The sequence below is a fragment of the Rhinoderma darwinii genome, chromosome 2, assembly GCF_050947455.1.
Source record: "Rhinoderma darwinii isolate aRhiDar2 chromosome 2, aRhiDar2.hap1, whole genome shotgun sequence".
NCBI classification, from domain to species: domain Eukaryota; kingdom Metazoa; phylum Chordata; class Amphibia; order Anura; family Rhinodermatidae; genus Rhinoderma; species Rhinoderma darwinii.
In genome coordinates this window covers 360054036-360073049 of record NC_134688.1, presented here as the reverse complement: position 1 = coordinate 360073049, position 19014 = coordinate 360054036, and the positions used below count along the sequence as shown (strand labels likewise).

At 39.4% G+C, this 19014-nt stretch overlaps 1 protein-coding gene across 1 annotated transcript in view; it reads right to left on the bottom strand.

Annotated features, from left to right (window-relative positions):
* Positions 1–19014, bottom strand: part of PTPN22 (protein tyrosine phosphatase non-receptor type 22) — a 139325-nt gene that overhangs the window by 45402 nt on the left and 74909 nt on the right. The window contains exons 3-9 of the mRNA XM_075851197.1: positions 16692–16768; positions 10564–10659; positions 8085–8123; positions 6894–6965; positions 6744–6803; positions 5898–6040; positions 5284–5350 (exon numbers count right to left, since the gene is read on the bottom strand). Coding sequence (XP_075707312.1) covers positions 5284–5350; positions 5898–6040; positions 6744–6803; positions 6894–6965; positions 8085–8123; positions 10564–10659; positions 16692–16768 — 554 coding nt within the window. The remainder of the gene's footprint in view (positions 1–5283; positions 5351–5897; positions 6041–6743; positions 6804–6893; positions 6966–8084; positions 8124–10563; positions 10660–16691; positions 16769–19014) is intronic.

Below are 19014 nucleotides of genomic sequence, written 5' to 3'. Positions count from 1 at the left end.
ACGTTTCAGCTCAACACAGGAGCCTTTCTCAAGTGAACAGATTCATGTCATGACCACACATTTATAGGAGAACCAATATTATAAAAAAGTAGTGCCAATAAAATGCAACAACACATATAAGGTTGCCAAAAGGTACATAGTGAATTCATATATGCAACATTAAATGAGTGAGTAATGTGTTATAAAGATACTAACACAACAGGACTGTAATACATAACATAATACATTACAGAAAGTTATATAGTCTAACAATCTTTAAATGGTATATAATTAGATAGGATCGTGCATGCGCAGTCACGAAGGGAACGCCAATCAGCCATACCCGAAGAGGGCAAATGCCAATCATAGACATGCAAAGAAAATCCACAATGAAAAATGGAATTTTAGGAGTGAAGGGGAAAAAACCTTTATCACTCCTATTTGATACAGGAAGACAATATGTACTAGAATGTCAAATATGTATGTGCGTATATAAAGGTACGCATAAGGGTACGCATAAGGGTACATTACCCCCGTGATATATATATTGCCTAAAATTCATAAAACTCTGACAGACCCGCCAGGGCGACCGATCGTCTCTGGGTCTGACTCTATTTTTTCTAATATAGCGATTTTTCTTGACAGATGTCTAAGGGAATTTGCTATGGGGGCACGTTCTTATATACGGGACACAGCAGATTTTTTAAATAAATTACAGGAGATTAAACTTGATGAAGGAGAGGAGGTCATCTTGGCCTCCTTCGATGTAACTTCGCTTTACACGTCCATACACCATGAGGGTGGATTGAGAGCCATTGAGATACTATTACAACAATCAGATTACTCTATTGAATGTAGATCCTTTATATTATCACTTTTGGAAATTATTCTATTAAAGAATTATTTCCTTTTTCGTGATCAGTTTTTTATCCAATGCCAGGGAACTGCCATGGGCTCCAACATTGCCCCTACATATGCCAACATATATATGCGTTCACTAGAGGAGGATCTCGTCTATGTGTCCCACCATTTTCGGCATGTGCTGAGATGGTGGAGGTACATAGACGATGTCTTCCTCGTCTGGACTGGCAGTTCCTCTGAGCTTACGGATTTCCATAATTTCTTGAATACCATAGATCAGACAGTGAAGTTTACATTGGTTAGTTCCAAAAGTACTTTGCAATTTTTGGATGTGCTAGTGGAACTGAGTGGAACTACATTCTACACTGATTTATTCGTTAAAACTACGGATAGGAATAGCTTACTGAGATATGACAGCTCACATCCTAGAAAAATGATTAATTCTTTGCCGGTTAGTCAACTTATGCGAACCAAGAGAATCATAGATAGACCTGACAAACTTTCTGTTGGCCTTGATCAGATGATGGATAAGTTCAAAGCCAGAGGATACCCCAAACGTATATTAGAACAGCACAGACATAGGGTAGATTCTATCCCTAGAGCTGATCTTTTACAGGACTGGATACACAGGGATCTAAAACGTATCCCATTTATTACCACTCATACACAGATGAGTAATCGGATATATGATGTTATACGGTTGCATTGGCCCATGTTGGGTCGATGTTTCCCACATGTAGAACCTTTCAGAAGACCGCCTCTGTTCACTTACCGTAGACCACCCAATTTGAGAGATAAGTTAGTCAAATCGGACTTTGGTCCATCAAGAATTAAACGACTATGTACTCTATGTAATCTATGTACTCCAATGCCCTTGCCGTCTCCTGTATGTAGGAGAAACGACACTTGATGCTAAAACGAGACTGAACCAACACCGCTATACTATACGAAAAAAGAGACTTGACCTTCCGGTCTTTAAACATTTTTCTGATTTCAAACACGGTGAAAGAGACTTGAAATTTTGGATAGTAGATCATGTACCCCCACTACGCAGGGGTGGCGATAGAGTTAGATTGTTGAAACGCCGCGAGTTGCAGTGGATTTACAGTTTCGGTACACTTAAACCAGGGGGCTTAAACGTTGAGTTTCCTCTGGGTACCGTTATTAAATAAATTTTGCATACAGTTACACCTCTTACATTAGGTATTCAATCCACGTCTTCCTTGGTATTAGGATTGATTACCATTTCATGTCCTTTTCAAAATTTTATTACATGTTTTTAATACACTTCTCTTTATTCACAGATCACGTATTTTCATATCACATCGCGGCATTGATCGACTCACCGATACTGGGACTGGCTCATTTATACTAATGAAATATGCTTATTGTATTTTCTGTTGAAAATCTTGACAACTATAGTTAGTATTTTCAAATGCATTGAGACGCGCCAATATTTGACATGTGGTTTGAGTTAGACATGTACAACTATGCAATATGTGCAATTTTTGCGCTATATGTGTGTGTATATATATATATATATATATATATATATATATATGTGCGTGTATACACTATCAGGAGTTGATTTATCTTTTCAGAATACCCGTGATTTAGGGTTCTGTATTTAATCCTCTACGTAGTAGACTGAGGTCTCTTTATATACGCACATACATATTTGACATTCTAGTACATATTGTCTTCCTGTATCAAATAGGAGTGATAAAGGTTTTTTCCCCTTCACTCCTAAAATTCCATTTCTCATTGTGGATTTTCTTTGCATGTCTATGATTGGCATTTGCCCTCTTCGGGTATGGCTGATTGGCGTTCCCTTCATGACTGCGCATGTGTGACATGCGCAGCACGAATACTAATGCTTCCAATGCTTCTGACAGCTCAACAATGGTGATTGCAGCACATGTTTTGTGTTTACGTTGGAGCCGGATCCTTATTCTCGGTGAGTCCCTCAAGTGTAGTGATATCTACACATGTGCACGATCCTATCTAATTATATACAATTTAAAGATTGTTAGACTATATAACTTTCTGTAATGTATTATGTTATGTATTACAGTCCTGTTGTGTTAGTATCTTTATAATACATTACTCACTCATTTAATGTGCATTTATGAATTCACTATGTACCTTTTGGCAACCTTATATGTGTTGTTGCATTTTATTGGCACTACTTTTTTATAATATTGGTTCTCCTATAAATGTGTGGTCATGACATGAATCTGTTCACTTGAGAAAGGCTCCTGTGTTGAGCTGAAACGTCGTGTGTATATGGACCAATAAAGCACCTTTTTCTACCTTGCTTATACCTTGGAGTGCTGCCTGATTTTTGGATTCTACTACAGCAGGTCTATTAGCCCTGACCTGGGCAGGTCGGCACCCACCTACGATTTACAAGGCTGTGCGGCTGACATTGTATTTGGACTTTATCTATCCTATCTATCTATCTATCTATCTATCTATCTATCTATCTATCTATCTATCTATCTATCTATCTATCTATCTATCTATCTATCTATCACACAAGAAAATGGTGACAGCACTCTGCGAACACTAATGACGCCTAAACCTATTATTTATTCACAGCGTTTAGGTGGCATTGGTGTTCGCAGAGTGTTGTCGCCATTTTCTTGTGTAATGTATTGTTTGCAGTCACATGCGTTCTTGCACCTGTATGCACGTTTTTTTCATTTTGTTGGAATGTGCTGATCAAACTTTCTTGTTTCTTATCTATCTACAGTGCATTCGGAAGGTCTATAGACCCTTTCATTTTTTTCACATTTGTTTATGTTGAGGCCTTGTTCTAAAATAAAAAAAAATAAAAAGAAATTCCCCCATTATTCTGCACTCAATACCCCATAATGAAAGTGAACAGTGAAAACAGAATTTTAGACATTTTTGCTAATTTATTAAAAATGAGAAACTCAGTTTCACATGGACATAAGTATTCAGACCCTTTGATATGACACTTGAAATTTGGCTCTGGGGGCCCCCTATTTCTCTAGATCATCTTTGAAATGCTTCTACACCTTGATTGGAGTCCACCTGTGGTAAATTCATTTGATTGGACATGATTTGGAAAGACACACCCCTCTCTATATAAGGTCGCTTAGCTGACAATGCATATCAGAGCAAAAACCAAGCCATGAGGAGGAAATAACTGCCTGTAGAGCTCAGAGACAGGATTGTGCAGAGGCGCAGATCTGGAGAAGGGTACAAAAAAAAATGCTGATGCACTGAAAGTTCCCAAGAGCACAGTGGCCTCCATAATTCTTAAATGGAAGAAGTTTGTAACAACCAGGACTCTTCCTAGAGCTGGCTGCTTTACCAAACTAAGTAATCGGGGAAAAGGGCTTTGGTAAGAGAGGTGACCAAGAACCCAATGGTCACTCTGGCTGAGCTCCAAATATCGTGTGTGAAGATGGGAGAAACTTCCAGAAGGTCAACCATCACTGCAGAACTCCACCAATCTGTGCTTCATGGCAGAGTGGCCAGAAAGAACCGTCTTCTCAGTAAAAAACACATGAAAAAACACATGAAAGCCCACCTGGAGTTTGCAAAACAGCACCTAAACTACTCTCAAACTGTGAGAAACAAGATTCTTTGAAACCAAGATTTGACTTTTTGGAATCAATTGTAAGTGTCATTTCTGGAAGAAACCAGGCACTGCTCATTACCTGCCCAATACCATCATCCCTACAGAGAAGCATGGTGGCAGAATCATGCTGTGGGGGTGTTTTTCAGCGGCTGGGACAGGGAGACTGTTCAGGGTTGAGGGAAAGATGAATGGAGCAAAGTGCAGAGATATTCTTAATGAAAACCTGATCCAGAGTGCTCTGAACCTCTGGGCCGAGGTTCATCTTCCAACAAAACAATGGAATATGGCTGTTCACAAATGGTCCCCATCCTCCCTGACAGAGCTTGAGAGGCTCTGCATAGAAGCAAGGCAGAAAATCCCCAAATCCAGGTGGCAAACCTTGTGGCATCATACCCAAAAAGACTGGAGGCTGTTATCACTGCCAAAGGTACTGAGTAAAGGGTCTGAATACTTACGTCAATGCAATATTTTGGTTTTTCCTTTTCAATTAATTAGCAAAGATCACTAACATTCTGTTTCCACTTTGTCATTATGGGGTATTGAGTGCAGAATGATGGGGAAAAACGTGATTAGTTTTTTTTTTTTTTTAGCACAAGGCCTCAACATAACAAAATGTGAAAAAGTGAAAGGGTCTGAAGACTTTCCGAATGCATTCTATCTATCTATCTATCTATCTATCTATCTATCTATCTATCTATCTATCTATCTATCTATCTATCTATCTATCTATCTATCTATCTATCTATCTATCTATCTATCTATCTATCTATCATCTAACCTCTATCTATTGATTTGAAACATGTACCAATGTCTGCCATCATTAATCTCACCTGATCTTTTAGAAGTCTCCATGAGTAATCAATTGCACAAATGACTCCGGTCCGTCCGCAGCCAGCACTAGATAAAAAACAACATAGCAAATGAATAAAAGTAATGTTTTTTGTCATATAAATTTATGTTTGATCAAATGTATAGAGCAAAATTTTTGATGTTTCAGCCTGTAGTTATAGTAATCCAAATCTAGATGGCATTGCAGCTCCAATAATTTAGCAGCTTGCCTGGTAATATTCATTTAGCAATTATTTGAGGTAAACTGCAAAACATTGCAAGGCATTCTTAAAAGAGAAGGTCTTTACATAGCTAATTTCCATTACATTGCCAATGATAGTGGAAACATAAATAAATCTGTTATCTATCTTGAAATGGATCTTATCAGATTTCTATATTTTTTTTAATGTCCATCAAAGAGCAACAGAAATTTGATGGAAATTAACTAAGTCAATTTTCCTATACTTGGGAATTAACTCTTTATGTTAACCAATCACTTCATATGCATCACTGAATAGTCTGACTATTTAATAAATAAGGATTTATTTCCAGGAGCTGGAACCTCATACTGGGAACAATTCTGTACAGATCAGGAATGAAATCACTCTCTTCTTACCTGCAGTGAATACATACTGGTGGACTGTCATCTCTCTGGAGAAGACGAATGTCTTGTATCATTTCTAAAATGTGCTCCACAGAAGAAGGGACATCATGATCAGGCCAGTTCTTATAATGAATTTGATGAACTATTCGTATTTCCTACATAGGAGAAGCATAAGATACTGTTATAGCATCAGTTGACCAGCGTCTGATTGTGGTTCCTTGGGCCCACCAGAGAAGATCATTTAGAAGGCCACCATTCAGGTATATAGAACATGTGCATTTCTTATTGTAAGCTTTGTTGTTGTCATAGCACACACAGAACATATAATCTATAAGGTCTGATTTGTAAATCAACCCACAGATCCTATTGGTATCCTAATGGACTTATCTTCTGCTGGATCATTGGAGCCCTGTTGTTTTAGGATTGTGTTAGAACCTGGGTCTATTTGAGGATCCTCTGGTACTCTGGTGGGCCACACTGACCAATGACTATATAGCATAGAAATAGCTATTGGTTTTTATTTCATAAGAGACCTAAATTAAAAGATGGTGACATATCTAAGGCCTCATTCACATCAATGTCACAGATCCGGTCAAAAATACCGGACAAAATATTTTGTCTTGTAAAACTACGGACATCATGGTGGAACCCCAACGGAACCCAATATAGTCAATGGGATCCATCGGGCACCGATGGTGTCCATCATACAACGGATCCGCTTGTAAATGTGAGCGAGGCCTAACATGCTATGAAAAGTTAATTATATTAAAAAAAAACTTGAATGCAATAAAAACGTATATAATACAATATATTCCTGTCAGTGTTAAAATGGAAAAAATAAAATAAAAAGATGCTTACATTGCCGTAAGTTACTGCTAACAGCCTGATAACATAGTCGGTCTTCTTCTCCTCTTCACTCTGAGGAAGAAAGAAGAATATGTAAAGGAAGGACAAGTTACAGATAGCTGCTAATGTACTAATGGCCAAAATAGTGATCATGATACTTACACATGTAACGGAGAACAGTCCATACTGTAATACTTCACATCCGACCTCTGCCCAGTAACGTTCACACTTTTTCTAGTAATAGAGAGGACACTTTTTTGATGTTTGCAATAGTACTATACTTCACTATCAAGACATAATGGGGCAGATTTACTGATACTGTCTAAGATTTAGACAGTGTAAACTTGGACAAGGCAGTCAAAAAATTTGCGCCATGCTTGATTTGGTGCAACTTGCTAGACATGTAAGAAACTTTTCTCTCGCTCATACCACCTCTTGGCTGGCTTAATTTATGTCTTTTTTTTGCGCCAAAACTTTGAACGTAGGAGAAAAAGTGACAAAAACAGTTAATAAATGTGTCGCAGGGCATGTGCACCAGAATTTTGGTTTAAAGAGGCTCTGTCACCACATTATAAGTGCCCTATATTGTACATGATGTGATCGGCGCTGTAATGTAGATTACAGCAGTGTTTTTTATTTAGAAAAACGATCATTTTGACGGAGTTATGACCTATATTAGTTTTATGCTAATGAGTTTCTCAATGGACAACTGGGCGTGTTTTACCTTTTGGCCAAGTGGGCATTGTACAGAGGAGTGTATGACGCTGACCAATCAGTGTCATACACTTCTCCCCATTCATTTACACAGCACATAGCAATATAGCTATATCGCTATGTGCAGCCACATAAACACACTATAACGTTACTGCAGTGTCCTGACAATGAATATACATTACCTCCAGCCAGTACGTGATGTGTATTCAGAATCCTGACACTTCGCTGACACAATCCCGACACTACAGAACAGCAAGCGTAATCTCGTTTGAAATGACAGTTTACAGCGAGATTACGCTTCCTGTGCAGTAGTGTTGGGATTGTATTAGCGAAGTGTCAGGATTCTGAATACACATCACGTACTGGCTGGAGGTAATATATATTCACTGTCAGGACACTGCAGTAACGTTATAGTGTGTTTATGTGGCTGCACAAATGATCGTTTTTCTAAATAAAAAACACTGCGGTAATCTACATTACAGCGCCGATCACATCATGTACAAGATAGGCCACTTATAATGTGGTGACAGAGCCTCTTTAATTTAAGCCAGAATTATGGCGCATTTTAAATAGTAAATCTGCCCTAATGTCTTTGAAGGAGAGAGAAGAAAACACAACTCTGTTGACCTCTAAACTTACCTTCCCCATTTCAAACTCCATACAGGCCATGACTATAATCTGGAAGACAAAATTGAAATGTTAAAGGGGTATTCTGGTTTCAGCAAATAACTCTTTAACCTTTGTATAATTAAAAGTTATACAATGTTCTAAAATACTTCATGGCTTACATGATTTCTGCTTGCAGAAATGTATACGATAATATTGGTCATTTTAAAGCGGAACAACTTCTATAGGATTTACCCACTAGAAGAAAGTGAATACAATGCTGCTTAAGCACTGCAGCTGCTTCACAGCTATTCCCTGCACAGTGGTGGTTTCAACCACTTGCTGTGCAGGGAATTGCAACACAGCTTCTTTCGTTCTCAGGATCAGCCCAGATGTTGGACCCCAAACAATTATAGCTATATACAAAAAAATTAAGTACTATAAGTGCCAGATCCCTTAAAAATGTTGTACATTGGTACATTTGTAATAAACATCTGACATGCACTGTAATAATTTTTTTCCATTTTTCTGTTTCAAAGTTTTCTGAAATAGCACGTTTCAGAAGTCATTTCACAGCTAACCTCCAGTTATCAATACATTTTCATATGTGCTGATACCTATTAATATGAGCCTCCTTTCTATATGTATTATTAGACGACCATGCTTCCCTGCTTATAATCCACTCCCACTGCATGACAGCAATAACTTGCAGGAGACACACTCTATCTTCTAGACTTCCATTTCCACTGGTAGTCTCATTCTCTGCTAGAAACTTATGCTGGGTTCACATGATGCTTTTTTTGTTGCGTTTTTAGCATTCCATTTTTGTTTTGGTAGATAAACTCCCATGTCTTTCAATCAACTAAAACAAAAAAAAGCATGCTAAAAACTCAACAAAGACGCACCATGTGAACCGAGCATTAGTGTTGGGGGTCCTCCATGTGGATACAGGTGCCTAGGAGATCTACACAATTGCTTCAAGAGATCAGTTATTGCAGGCGTCCAGTGCGGGTTCTGCTTAATAAAGGTGTGTATATTTTTCAAATAAAATAATTTACTGCAAATGGTGAAGTGTTATATAAGTGACAATTAGGGAATATGTAATACACACTCTATTGTCTATACTGTCTATTTTATATTGCTAATGCTGGAGTTTTATTATATGCTAAACAATTATGAGTATATATTATATGCTGGGCTGTAATATATATATATATATATATATATATATACATGCATGCATACATACATTAGTTCTTCTCAATGAATTAGAATATCATTAAAAATATATTTTAATTCAATAATTCAATTCAAAAAGTGAAACTCATATATTATATAGATTCATTACACACAGAGTGATCTGTTTCCAGCATTTTTTTCTTTTAATGTTGATGATTCTGGCAAACAGTTAATGAAAATCCAAAATTGAATGCACTCAATACTTGGACAGGGCTCCTTCTGCATGAATTACTGCATCAATGCGGCGTGGCATGGAGAAGATCAGCCTGTGGCACTGCTGAGGTGTTATGGAAGCCCAGGTTACTTTGATAGCGGTTTTCAGCTCGTCTGCATTGTTGGGTCTGGTGTCTCTCATCTTCCCCTTGACAATACCCCATATATTCTCTATAGGGTTTAGGTCAGGCGAGTTTGCTGGCCAATCGAGCACAGCGATACTGTGGTTATTAAACCAGGTATTGGTACTTTTGTCAGTGTGGGCAGGTGCCAAGTCCTGCTGTAAAATGAAATCATCATCTCCATAAAGCTTGTCAGCAGATGGAAGCATTAAGTGTTTGACAATGTCCTGGTAGACGGCTGCGTTGACTCTGGACTTGATATAACACAGTGGACCAACGCCAGCATATGACATGGCTCCCCAAACCATCACTGACTGTGGAAACTTCACACCGGACCGCAAGCAACTTGGATTGACGCCTCTCCCCTCTTCCTCCAGACTCTGGGACCTTGATTTCCAAATTAAATGCAAAATTTACTTTGTGAAGTTTCCAGTCAGTGATGAAGCAGCCTAGGCATTCATAACACCTCAGCAGTGCCACAGGCTGATCGCCTCCATGCCACGCCGCATTGATGCAGTAATTCATGCAAAAGGAGCCCCGACCAAGTATTGAGTGCATATACTGTACATGATACTCAGTAGGCCAACATTTTGGTATTAAAAATTATTTTTTAAATTGGGCTTAGATAATATTCTAATTTTCTGAGACACAAAATTTTGGGTTTTCATTAACAGTTAGCCATAATCATCAACATTAAAGGAAAAAAATGCTGGAAATAGATCCCTCTGTGTGTAATGATTCTATATAATATATGAGTTTAACTTTTTGAATTGAAGTACTGAAATAAATTAACTTTTGGATGATATTCCAACTCATTTAGAAGGACTAGTAATATTTATACATATATATATATATATATATATATATATATATATATATATATATATATATATATATATATGACTGTATGCAATGTTTTTTAACAACATTTTTCTTACCCCAATATTGTATTCCCAGATCATTCTCCAAAAGTCTACAACAGTACTTGGCAGGGGACCTTGAGTGGCAATGTATGCCCTGGGACCATAAACACCCTGTAATAAACAAAAATATTGATATAGTATTTAATACAAAAAAAAAAAAATGGCAGTCTTCATTCCAACCATACAAAAAAAATATGACATTCAAATCGTTAACCTTTATAGTTATGTCTATCATCAGGTGAGATGATCACTCTTAATATTGTTGTTCCAAGGCATAGCAATGAAAGCGGACTGTAGTCATTGATGTGCTGCTAAACAAGACATTTGTTTCAATCAGAAAATGAAGAAGACATTTTTAGTTTCAGTGATGATTGTAAGGTGGTGCAGTCTGATGGAGAAGAACAAATCCAGTTTAACAAGCAAGATTGACCCAACAAGCAGAGCAACAAAGATGATTTAAGTCCCCTTAGTCCTTCATGTAACATGCTGCCATGTATAGAGATGAATACCCCCTACTAAATGACTGCAACACTCGCAAAATAATTATAAATATAAAGAAAACTTTATTTACCAACTATGAAGGATTAACCCCAAAGTCTCTATAATCAACCAGATGCAGAACATATAAAAACTGGAAAGTGCAAATGCTACAATCGATGTAAGCCACATAAATATACTAGTATTGGAGTTAAGTATAAGGTGCAATGTGCATATAATAAGCCAAGAAAATAGCTAGATACAAGAGAAGTGGAACATACAGACCAAGGGGCAACTTGTTATTTTTCTATGTATTTTTATCTGTTTATGTATAACCATAAAGTTGTCATTGAATTTACAATTATTTTGTGAGTGTTGCTGTCATTTAGTAGGAGGTATTTAATATTCAGACAGCATGTTTTTAATTTTAGAGATAGTACCAGCCCCATTCTCGTAGGTGGTAGTATGTATAGAGATGAGCAAAACTATTCTACACAATAGAATTGTACACATGTTCCAAAAGTTTCGGATTTTAGCAAATTCAAAACTTTTGAGATTCGTTCCGCACAATGGTGGCCAACATTTTACAGATCAGAAGAAAAGTCATATAACTAAAGCCTCGTGCACACTTCCGACACCGTTTTCACGGCCGTTTTTGATGGATCCGTGTGCCCGTTTTAGCGGTCGTGTGGACTCCGTGTTTCCGTTTCCGAGCGCCGAGCATGGTACTGTCCAGGGTGCTGAAAAAGTTAATGGGCTGCACTGATCGGCGGTATCTCTTTCAGCACCCTTGACAGTACCATGCTCGGCGCTCGGATAAAAAAAAGAAATAAATAAAGTTCATACTTACTTTCCTCCTGTCCGGCCTCCAGCGATGACGTTTCATCCATGTCGCCGCTGCAGCCAATCACAGGCTGTAGTGGCGGTCACGCACATCAGGATGACATCAGAAGGCCGGCCCCCAGGGATGACGCTTCATCCCACGTGACCGCCTCTGCAGCCAATCACAGGCTGCAGCGGCCTCTGCAGCCAATCACAGGCTGCCACGTCAGAAAGGAAGGTTGGACTGGAGGAAGAAGAGGGACTCGTCACCAAGACAACGACCGGCTTCGTATGAACTGATTTTTATTTTATTTTTAATCAGCAGTCTCTTTTCTCTATCAGTCATTGATAGAGACAAGTGGCTGCCGATTAGTGTAATATGTCTGTAATGTATTTCTGCCCGCCCGGCCATTGCTAGGCAATGGCTCCGTCACACACGGACGGCACACGGATGCCTTCCGTGTGCCTTCAGTTTTTTTGACGGCCCCATTGACTTGCATGGGCCGCACGGTCACGGAATCTCGGACCAAAGTAGGACATGCTCTACTTTGGATCGGAACGGAGCAACGGGACCGTCAAAAAAACTGAAGTGTGCATGGCCCCATTGAAATGAAAAGCCACTATAAACAGCCCAACCAGAAAATGCTGCTGCAGATAGATAGTGGATTAGTATCAGTGGTTGTGTTTCATAGTGAGAAGAGAATAGATAGTAGTTAGAGTTACAATAATGTTAGACAGAGATATGAGTCAGTCAGTGTCAGTGTGTTACTTAGACAGGCAGCCATTGCTGTGAGTGAATCCTGCTGCAGCTATACAATTCTTACAATAATCTGTGAATCACCAATCTTCATTCATCATCCTCAAATCTTCTCCAATAATATAAATCCTGGTGCTGATAGCGTGCCGCAGCCTTCTAAAACAGACGTCACGGACATGTCTTCACTCATTGTTTTGCGTATATCTAATAGTGCCACCAGAAATTGGTGTATTGTTCTGCGTCAAGCATTTTTATTCCTGGTTCTGATAAGGTGCCACTGCCTGCTGATATAGACGTCACGGACGTGAAGTCACAAACGTGATGTCACTCTAAGTTTTGCATATATCTAACTTCTAACAGTGCCACCAAAAATTGGCATATTATTCTGCATCAAGCAGTTATACAGTGCCGATGTAATCTGGGTCCAATTGACAATTTTTTTTTCAAATAAAGAAAAGAAAAATCCATGCTTCAGTTAACAAAAACTTCAGGCCACAGGAGTGTCACTGGCACATGTAGTCGTGTTGGTGGAAGTGGGGGATAATATATATATATATATATATATATATATATTCTTTAAAATAACCCCGATTCTGTTGCTACTCCCCGAAAAGGGATAATTTTTGGACAAATTGTTAAAAAACCTTTGCTTCTTTAAAACAAAAAATGAAAAAAAGTGATCAAAACATCGCATGTAGACCAAAATGGTATTATTAAATCCTACAGCTTATCCCGCAAAAAATAAGCCCTCATATCACTTAATCAACGGAAAAATAAAATAGTTATGGCTCTCGGAATTTGGCAATCAAAATACATTTTCTTTTTTACACTTAGGTTTTTACTTGTAAAAGTAGTAAAATATAGAAAAAACTATATATATTTTGTATCGTTGTAATGGTATTGACCCACAGAATAAAGTTAACATGTTGTTTTAATTGCACAGTGTATTCCGTAAAAACTGCGCGCAAAAAAACATGGAGGAAATTGCTTTTTTTTTTTTTTTCGACTCCACAAATATTATTTTTTCCGTTTCCTAGTACATTATATGGCAAAATAAATGGTGCCACGAAAAACTACAACTCGTATCGCAAAAATCAAGCCCTCATAGGACTATATCGACGGAAAAATAAAGATGTTAGGGCTTTTGGAATGTGGGGAGGAAAAAATGAAAATCTGAAAAAGGGCTGCGGCGGGAAGGGGGTTAAAGTGCAATTGTCATTATATATACTAGTCCATTTCAATGAATTAGAATATCATCAAAAAGTTAATTTATTTCAGTAATTCAATTCAAAGAGTGAAACTCCTATATTATATAGAATCATTACACACAGAGTGATCTATTTCCAGCATTTTTTATTTTCATGTTAATGATTATGGCTAACAGTTAATGAAAACCCAAAATTTAGTATCTCAGAAAATGTGAATATTATATAAGACAAATTTCAAAAATGATTTTTAATACCGAAATGTTGGCCTACTCAGAAGTATTTACAGTATATGCACTCAATACTTGATCGGGGCTCCGACTCTGCATGAATTACTGCATTAATGCGGCGTGGCATGGAGGCGATCAGCCTGTGGCACTGCTGAGGTGTTATGGAAGCCCAGGTTGCTTTGATAGCGGCCTTCAGCTCGTCTGCATTGTTGGGTCTGGAGTCTCTCACCTTCCTCTTGACAATACCCCATAGATTCTATGTGGGTTTAGGTCAGGTGAGTTTACTGACCAATCAAGCGCAGTGATACTGTGGTTATTAAACCAGGTATTGGTACTTTTGGCAGTGTGGGCAGGTGCCAAGTCCTGCTGGAAAAGGAAATCAGTATCTCCATAAAGCTTGTCAGCAGAGGGAAGTATGAAGTGCTCGAAAATGTCTTGGTAGACGCTGCGCTGACTCAGTCGTCCAAAGTCCTGTTTTCAGATGAAAGTAAATTTTGCATTTCATTTGGAAATCAAGGTCCCAGAGTCAAAAGGAAGATTGGAGAGGCGCTCAATCCAAGTTGCTTGCGGTCCAGTGTGAAGTTTCCACAGTCAGTGATGGTTTGGGGAGTCATGTGATCTGGTGTTGGTCTATAGTGTTATATCTATGGGGTATTGTTAAGAGGAAGATGACACCAGACCCAACAATGCAGACGTCCTGAAGGCTGCTTTCAAAGCAACCCATGCTACCATAACACCTCAGCAGTGCCACAGACTGATCGCCTCCATGCCACACCGCATTGATGCAGTAATTCATGCAGAGTCTGAGCCTCGACCAAGTATTGAGTGCAAATACTGTACATACTTTTCAGTAGGCCAACATTTTAGTATTAAAAATCATTTTTGAAATTGGGCTTAGATAATATTCAAATTTTCTGAGACACAGAATTTTGGATTTTCATTAACCGTTAGCCATAGTCATCAACTTTAAAAGAAAAAAAATGCTGGAAATAGATGACTCTGTGTGTAATGAATCTATATAATATATGAGTTTTACTTTTTGAATTGAATTACTGAAATAAATTAATTTTATGATGATATTCTAATTCATTTATAAGGACTAATATATATATATATATATATATATATATATATATATATATATATATATATATATATATATATATATATGTACACACACATAGGCCCAGCTTCAGGTTTATGTGGGCCCTTGGGTGACAGACTTAATAGGCTCCTTTGCGGGGGAACCCACAGCGGCAGTAAAATGTCAGGAAACGTCACCTTTTTGCCCCCATGTGGACATTAGGCCCTGTTTATGCCCTCATATAGAAGTTTGTACCTCCATGAATTTAGGGCCCTCTGTAGATAATGCCACACAGCCCCCTCCCAGGTAGTGCCGCACAGCCCCCTCCTCCCAGGTAGTACCACACAGCTCAGGCACAAGTCCTGACTACTTGCATCTTGGGACTGCGTCTCCCTTTCGATTTTAATAACCTTCACAAATAAACATGGGACTCTCAATTCCCTTTTAAATCATCACCAGCGCTGGATCATTTTTTTCTCTACATTGCAGTACCACACAGCCACCCTCCCTGGTAGTGCCACACAGCCACCCTCCCTGGTAGTGCCACACAGCCACCCTCCTTGATAGTGCCACACAGCCACCCTCCCTGGTAGTGCCACACAGCCACCCTCCATGTAGGTAGCGCCTTAGGAGTGGAATCCCCAGCCAAAACATTGCCGATGCTCTGGCTGGGGATTCCGCCTCAGCAGTAGCCCCTGACGTCACTGTCTGTATATAGGGAGAGTTGTGAAGGGCAGCCCTAGAGCCCTAGTCCCGGGCAGAGCACTACTAGCACTCTGCCTGAGACTCCTGCTCTGCTTCTTCTGACATCACTGTTCATAAATGGATAATGATGACCGGAGCAGAGCTGAAGTCCCGGGCAGAGCGCTAGTAAAGGCTCTGCTCCTGTACTCTGGCTCTTGGACCCCCTGACATCACTGTCCATCTACGGCTAGTGATGTCAGGGGCAACCCCAAAGCCAAAGTTCTAGTCAGAGAGCTACTAGCACTCTGCCTGGGACACTGCTCTCCTCCTGACAACACTGTCGATATATGGACAGTTATGTAAGGGGCTTCTCTTCTCCCCTTCCTTCTCTCCTCCTGACATCACTGTCTATATATGCTGACACTGGCCCTGTATATGTATACACACACACACACACACACACACACACGTAGTCTGCACTGCTGTTCACGGGCGTCTTCCTACAGATGGGTAACCGCCTAGAGGTTTGACAACTATTCTTTCCACAGTATTGGCTACTACTGAGAAATACGACTAGGAGCCGAACCCCAGGTCGGCAATGGAGAACTTGTCTTACCAACAACTGGAAACTTGACTGCATTCCTATTCTGCGCAGCTGTGGGCAGCACAGCACAGAAGACAACACAGCAGAAAGGCAGCGCAGTTGATAGAGGAAGTGTCATGTGGATTAAAAAGACCTGATAGGACATGCAAATCATAGGTGGCAAAAAAATGATACAAAAAAAAAGATCTCTTTATGCTTGCAGTACACAAGGGAGAAGCCAAGTCTTTTCCTAGCTCAGTTGGCCTCAACAAAAACAGGACAAGCTTATTAAACTATGTACCTTAATAAAACTGGCATTGATAAAATCAGTATCTTCATCTGAGGTGATCAGAGAGAGTTCCACGCGACTGTGGTCAACTGAAATACAGAAAAAAAGGTGAAATAACACTGTACCATGTAGTATACCACAACACATTTTGCATGTATGTCATGTTCATTCTGTGTTATATATAATGTATTACCACAAACCCACTAAAACTTTTCCATTCCACCCATTTATTGTCGCCCACTCTCAGACTTTTATTTTTCCACCTACCTTAAACATGTTTGCATTTATATGACGATATGTCAGACCATAAGAGTAGAGCAGTATACACTTTAAACGAAACTGGTATCCCTGTTATGGCGTATTGAAATAACTACGATAGGTAGGCAAGTTACTAGTTGTCACGGTTCCCCATGCTAAAATTTGGAATACGTACTGAACGCTTGAGTACCATTTTGATCTTTTAATCTAAAAAAACGCTAAAAATTCTTTATAATACATCTCTATAGTGGTCAGAGCTCAGTTTTTCTGTATACACATTGGGGGAAAGCTTTCTGTCCTAGAAAAGTCGCAAAAGGGCCTAAAAGTTGCCATTTACATTGCAAATAGCATTCTTGGGCCTTTTTAGGTTGTTTTCTGTCGTAGAATGGTTGCAGAAGGGCCGAAAAGTCGCCATTTGCATTGCAAATATGGAATTTTGGCCTTATTAGGGTGTCCAAATTTACTGGTGTAATATATAGCGGACTCTATACCAGCTCCCAATTGGCGTAGATTTTACAATGTGGGGTGTATCAAGGTGGAGGCCCATTCTTTGCATCCCTCGATCAGACTACCCACCCATAAAACTACCACCCATCGGACAAAAAATAATAAAAGTATATGTATGTATCACCTCACCGCTCCTCTTGGCTCCAGTTCCCTATAGCGTTATGTTGCCCATACAATGTACTGACGCTGGGCAGCATGAGGATGTTGTATGTGACGAAGCACTTTGTATGTGACCTTGAGTTTTGCGTTGCATAAAAGTCCCTGACGCTGCCGGGCGTCAGTACGTTGTATTAGCATCAGCATACTGAGGGAACCCGGAGGAGAGAAGAGGAACATATCCACAAGAGAAGGAAAATAATCCTCACTTTGATACAGAGGGCAGACACATGCAATTTTTTCTTTATGCCTTTTGTAGCCAACTATGGATCCAGAACTGATGTGTATAGCACAGATACAGCTTGAGACCTCATTTACAAATGCTGGTAATGTGCCGTGTGCCGCGCATGAAATACCTTACATGTTTTACCACATTTTTTCAATGCAATTTTTACAGGTGAAACACGTTAAGAATACAGTTTTACATATACAACTGCATGGGCAAAAATTGCATTGAGAAAATGCAGTAATTCATGATAAAAACCACAAAACCACAAGCAGTTTTGCCCACGTGGCACACTACAGCCACATGTGATGAGGATGAATAACTACAGAGCCATAAATTTCAACTTGCATACAGCTGTTTCAGACTTATTGACCTTCATCAGTGCAAGATATGGAAACTCTGGCTCTATTAACCCCTTAGTGACCACCAATACGCCTTTTCACGTGATTCACTAATGGGCTTTAGGCTAGGCTGACGCCTTTTCACGTCAGCCTAGTCTAAGTCCTGCACGTGTCTCCCGTGCAGGCAGGAGCCGGGGCTCTGCTGTCTGATGACAGCTGAGTTCCTGCTCCAACGCCCGCGATCGAAGTTTACTTCGATCGCGGCCGTTTAACCCGTTAAATGCCGCCGTCAATAGCGACCGCGGCATTCAACTTTGTTTACAGAGGGAGTGCGCTCCCTCTGTCACCCATCGGCGGCCCGCGAATTAAATCGCGGGTCTCCGATGGGGTGTCATGGCAGCCGGGGGCTTGATAAAAGCCCCCAGGTCTGCCCTGGACATATTCCTGTTAGGACGCGCCGGAGGCACGTCCTAACAGATTGCCAGTCAGATTTACACTGACAGGCAATAATGCTCTGGTATACGAAGTATACCAGAGCATTATAGCAGCGATCGGAATATCGCACAGTAAAGTCCCCTAGTGGGACTAATAAAATCAGTCATCAAAGTGAAATAAATATTATTAATAAAAAGTACAGTAAAAAAATAAATAAAACCATTTTTTTCCATAAAAAGTGGTTTTATTTAGTAAAAGTGTAAAAAAAAAAAAAGTACACATATGTGGTATCGCCGCGACCGTAATGACTCCATTAATAAAGTTAATAGGTAATTTAAACCGCAAAGTGAACACCGTAAAAAAAAAACGCAAAAAACCATGGCAAAATTGCAATTTTTTTCCATTGCCCCCC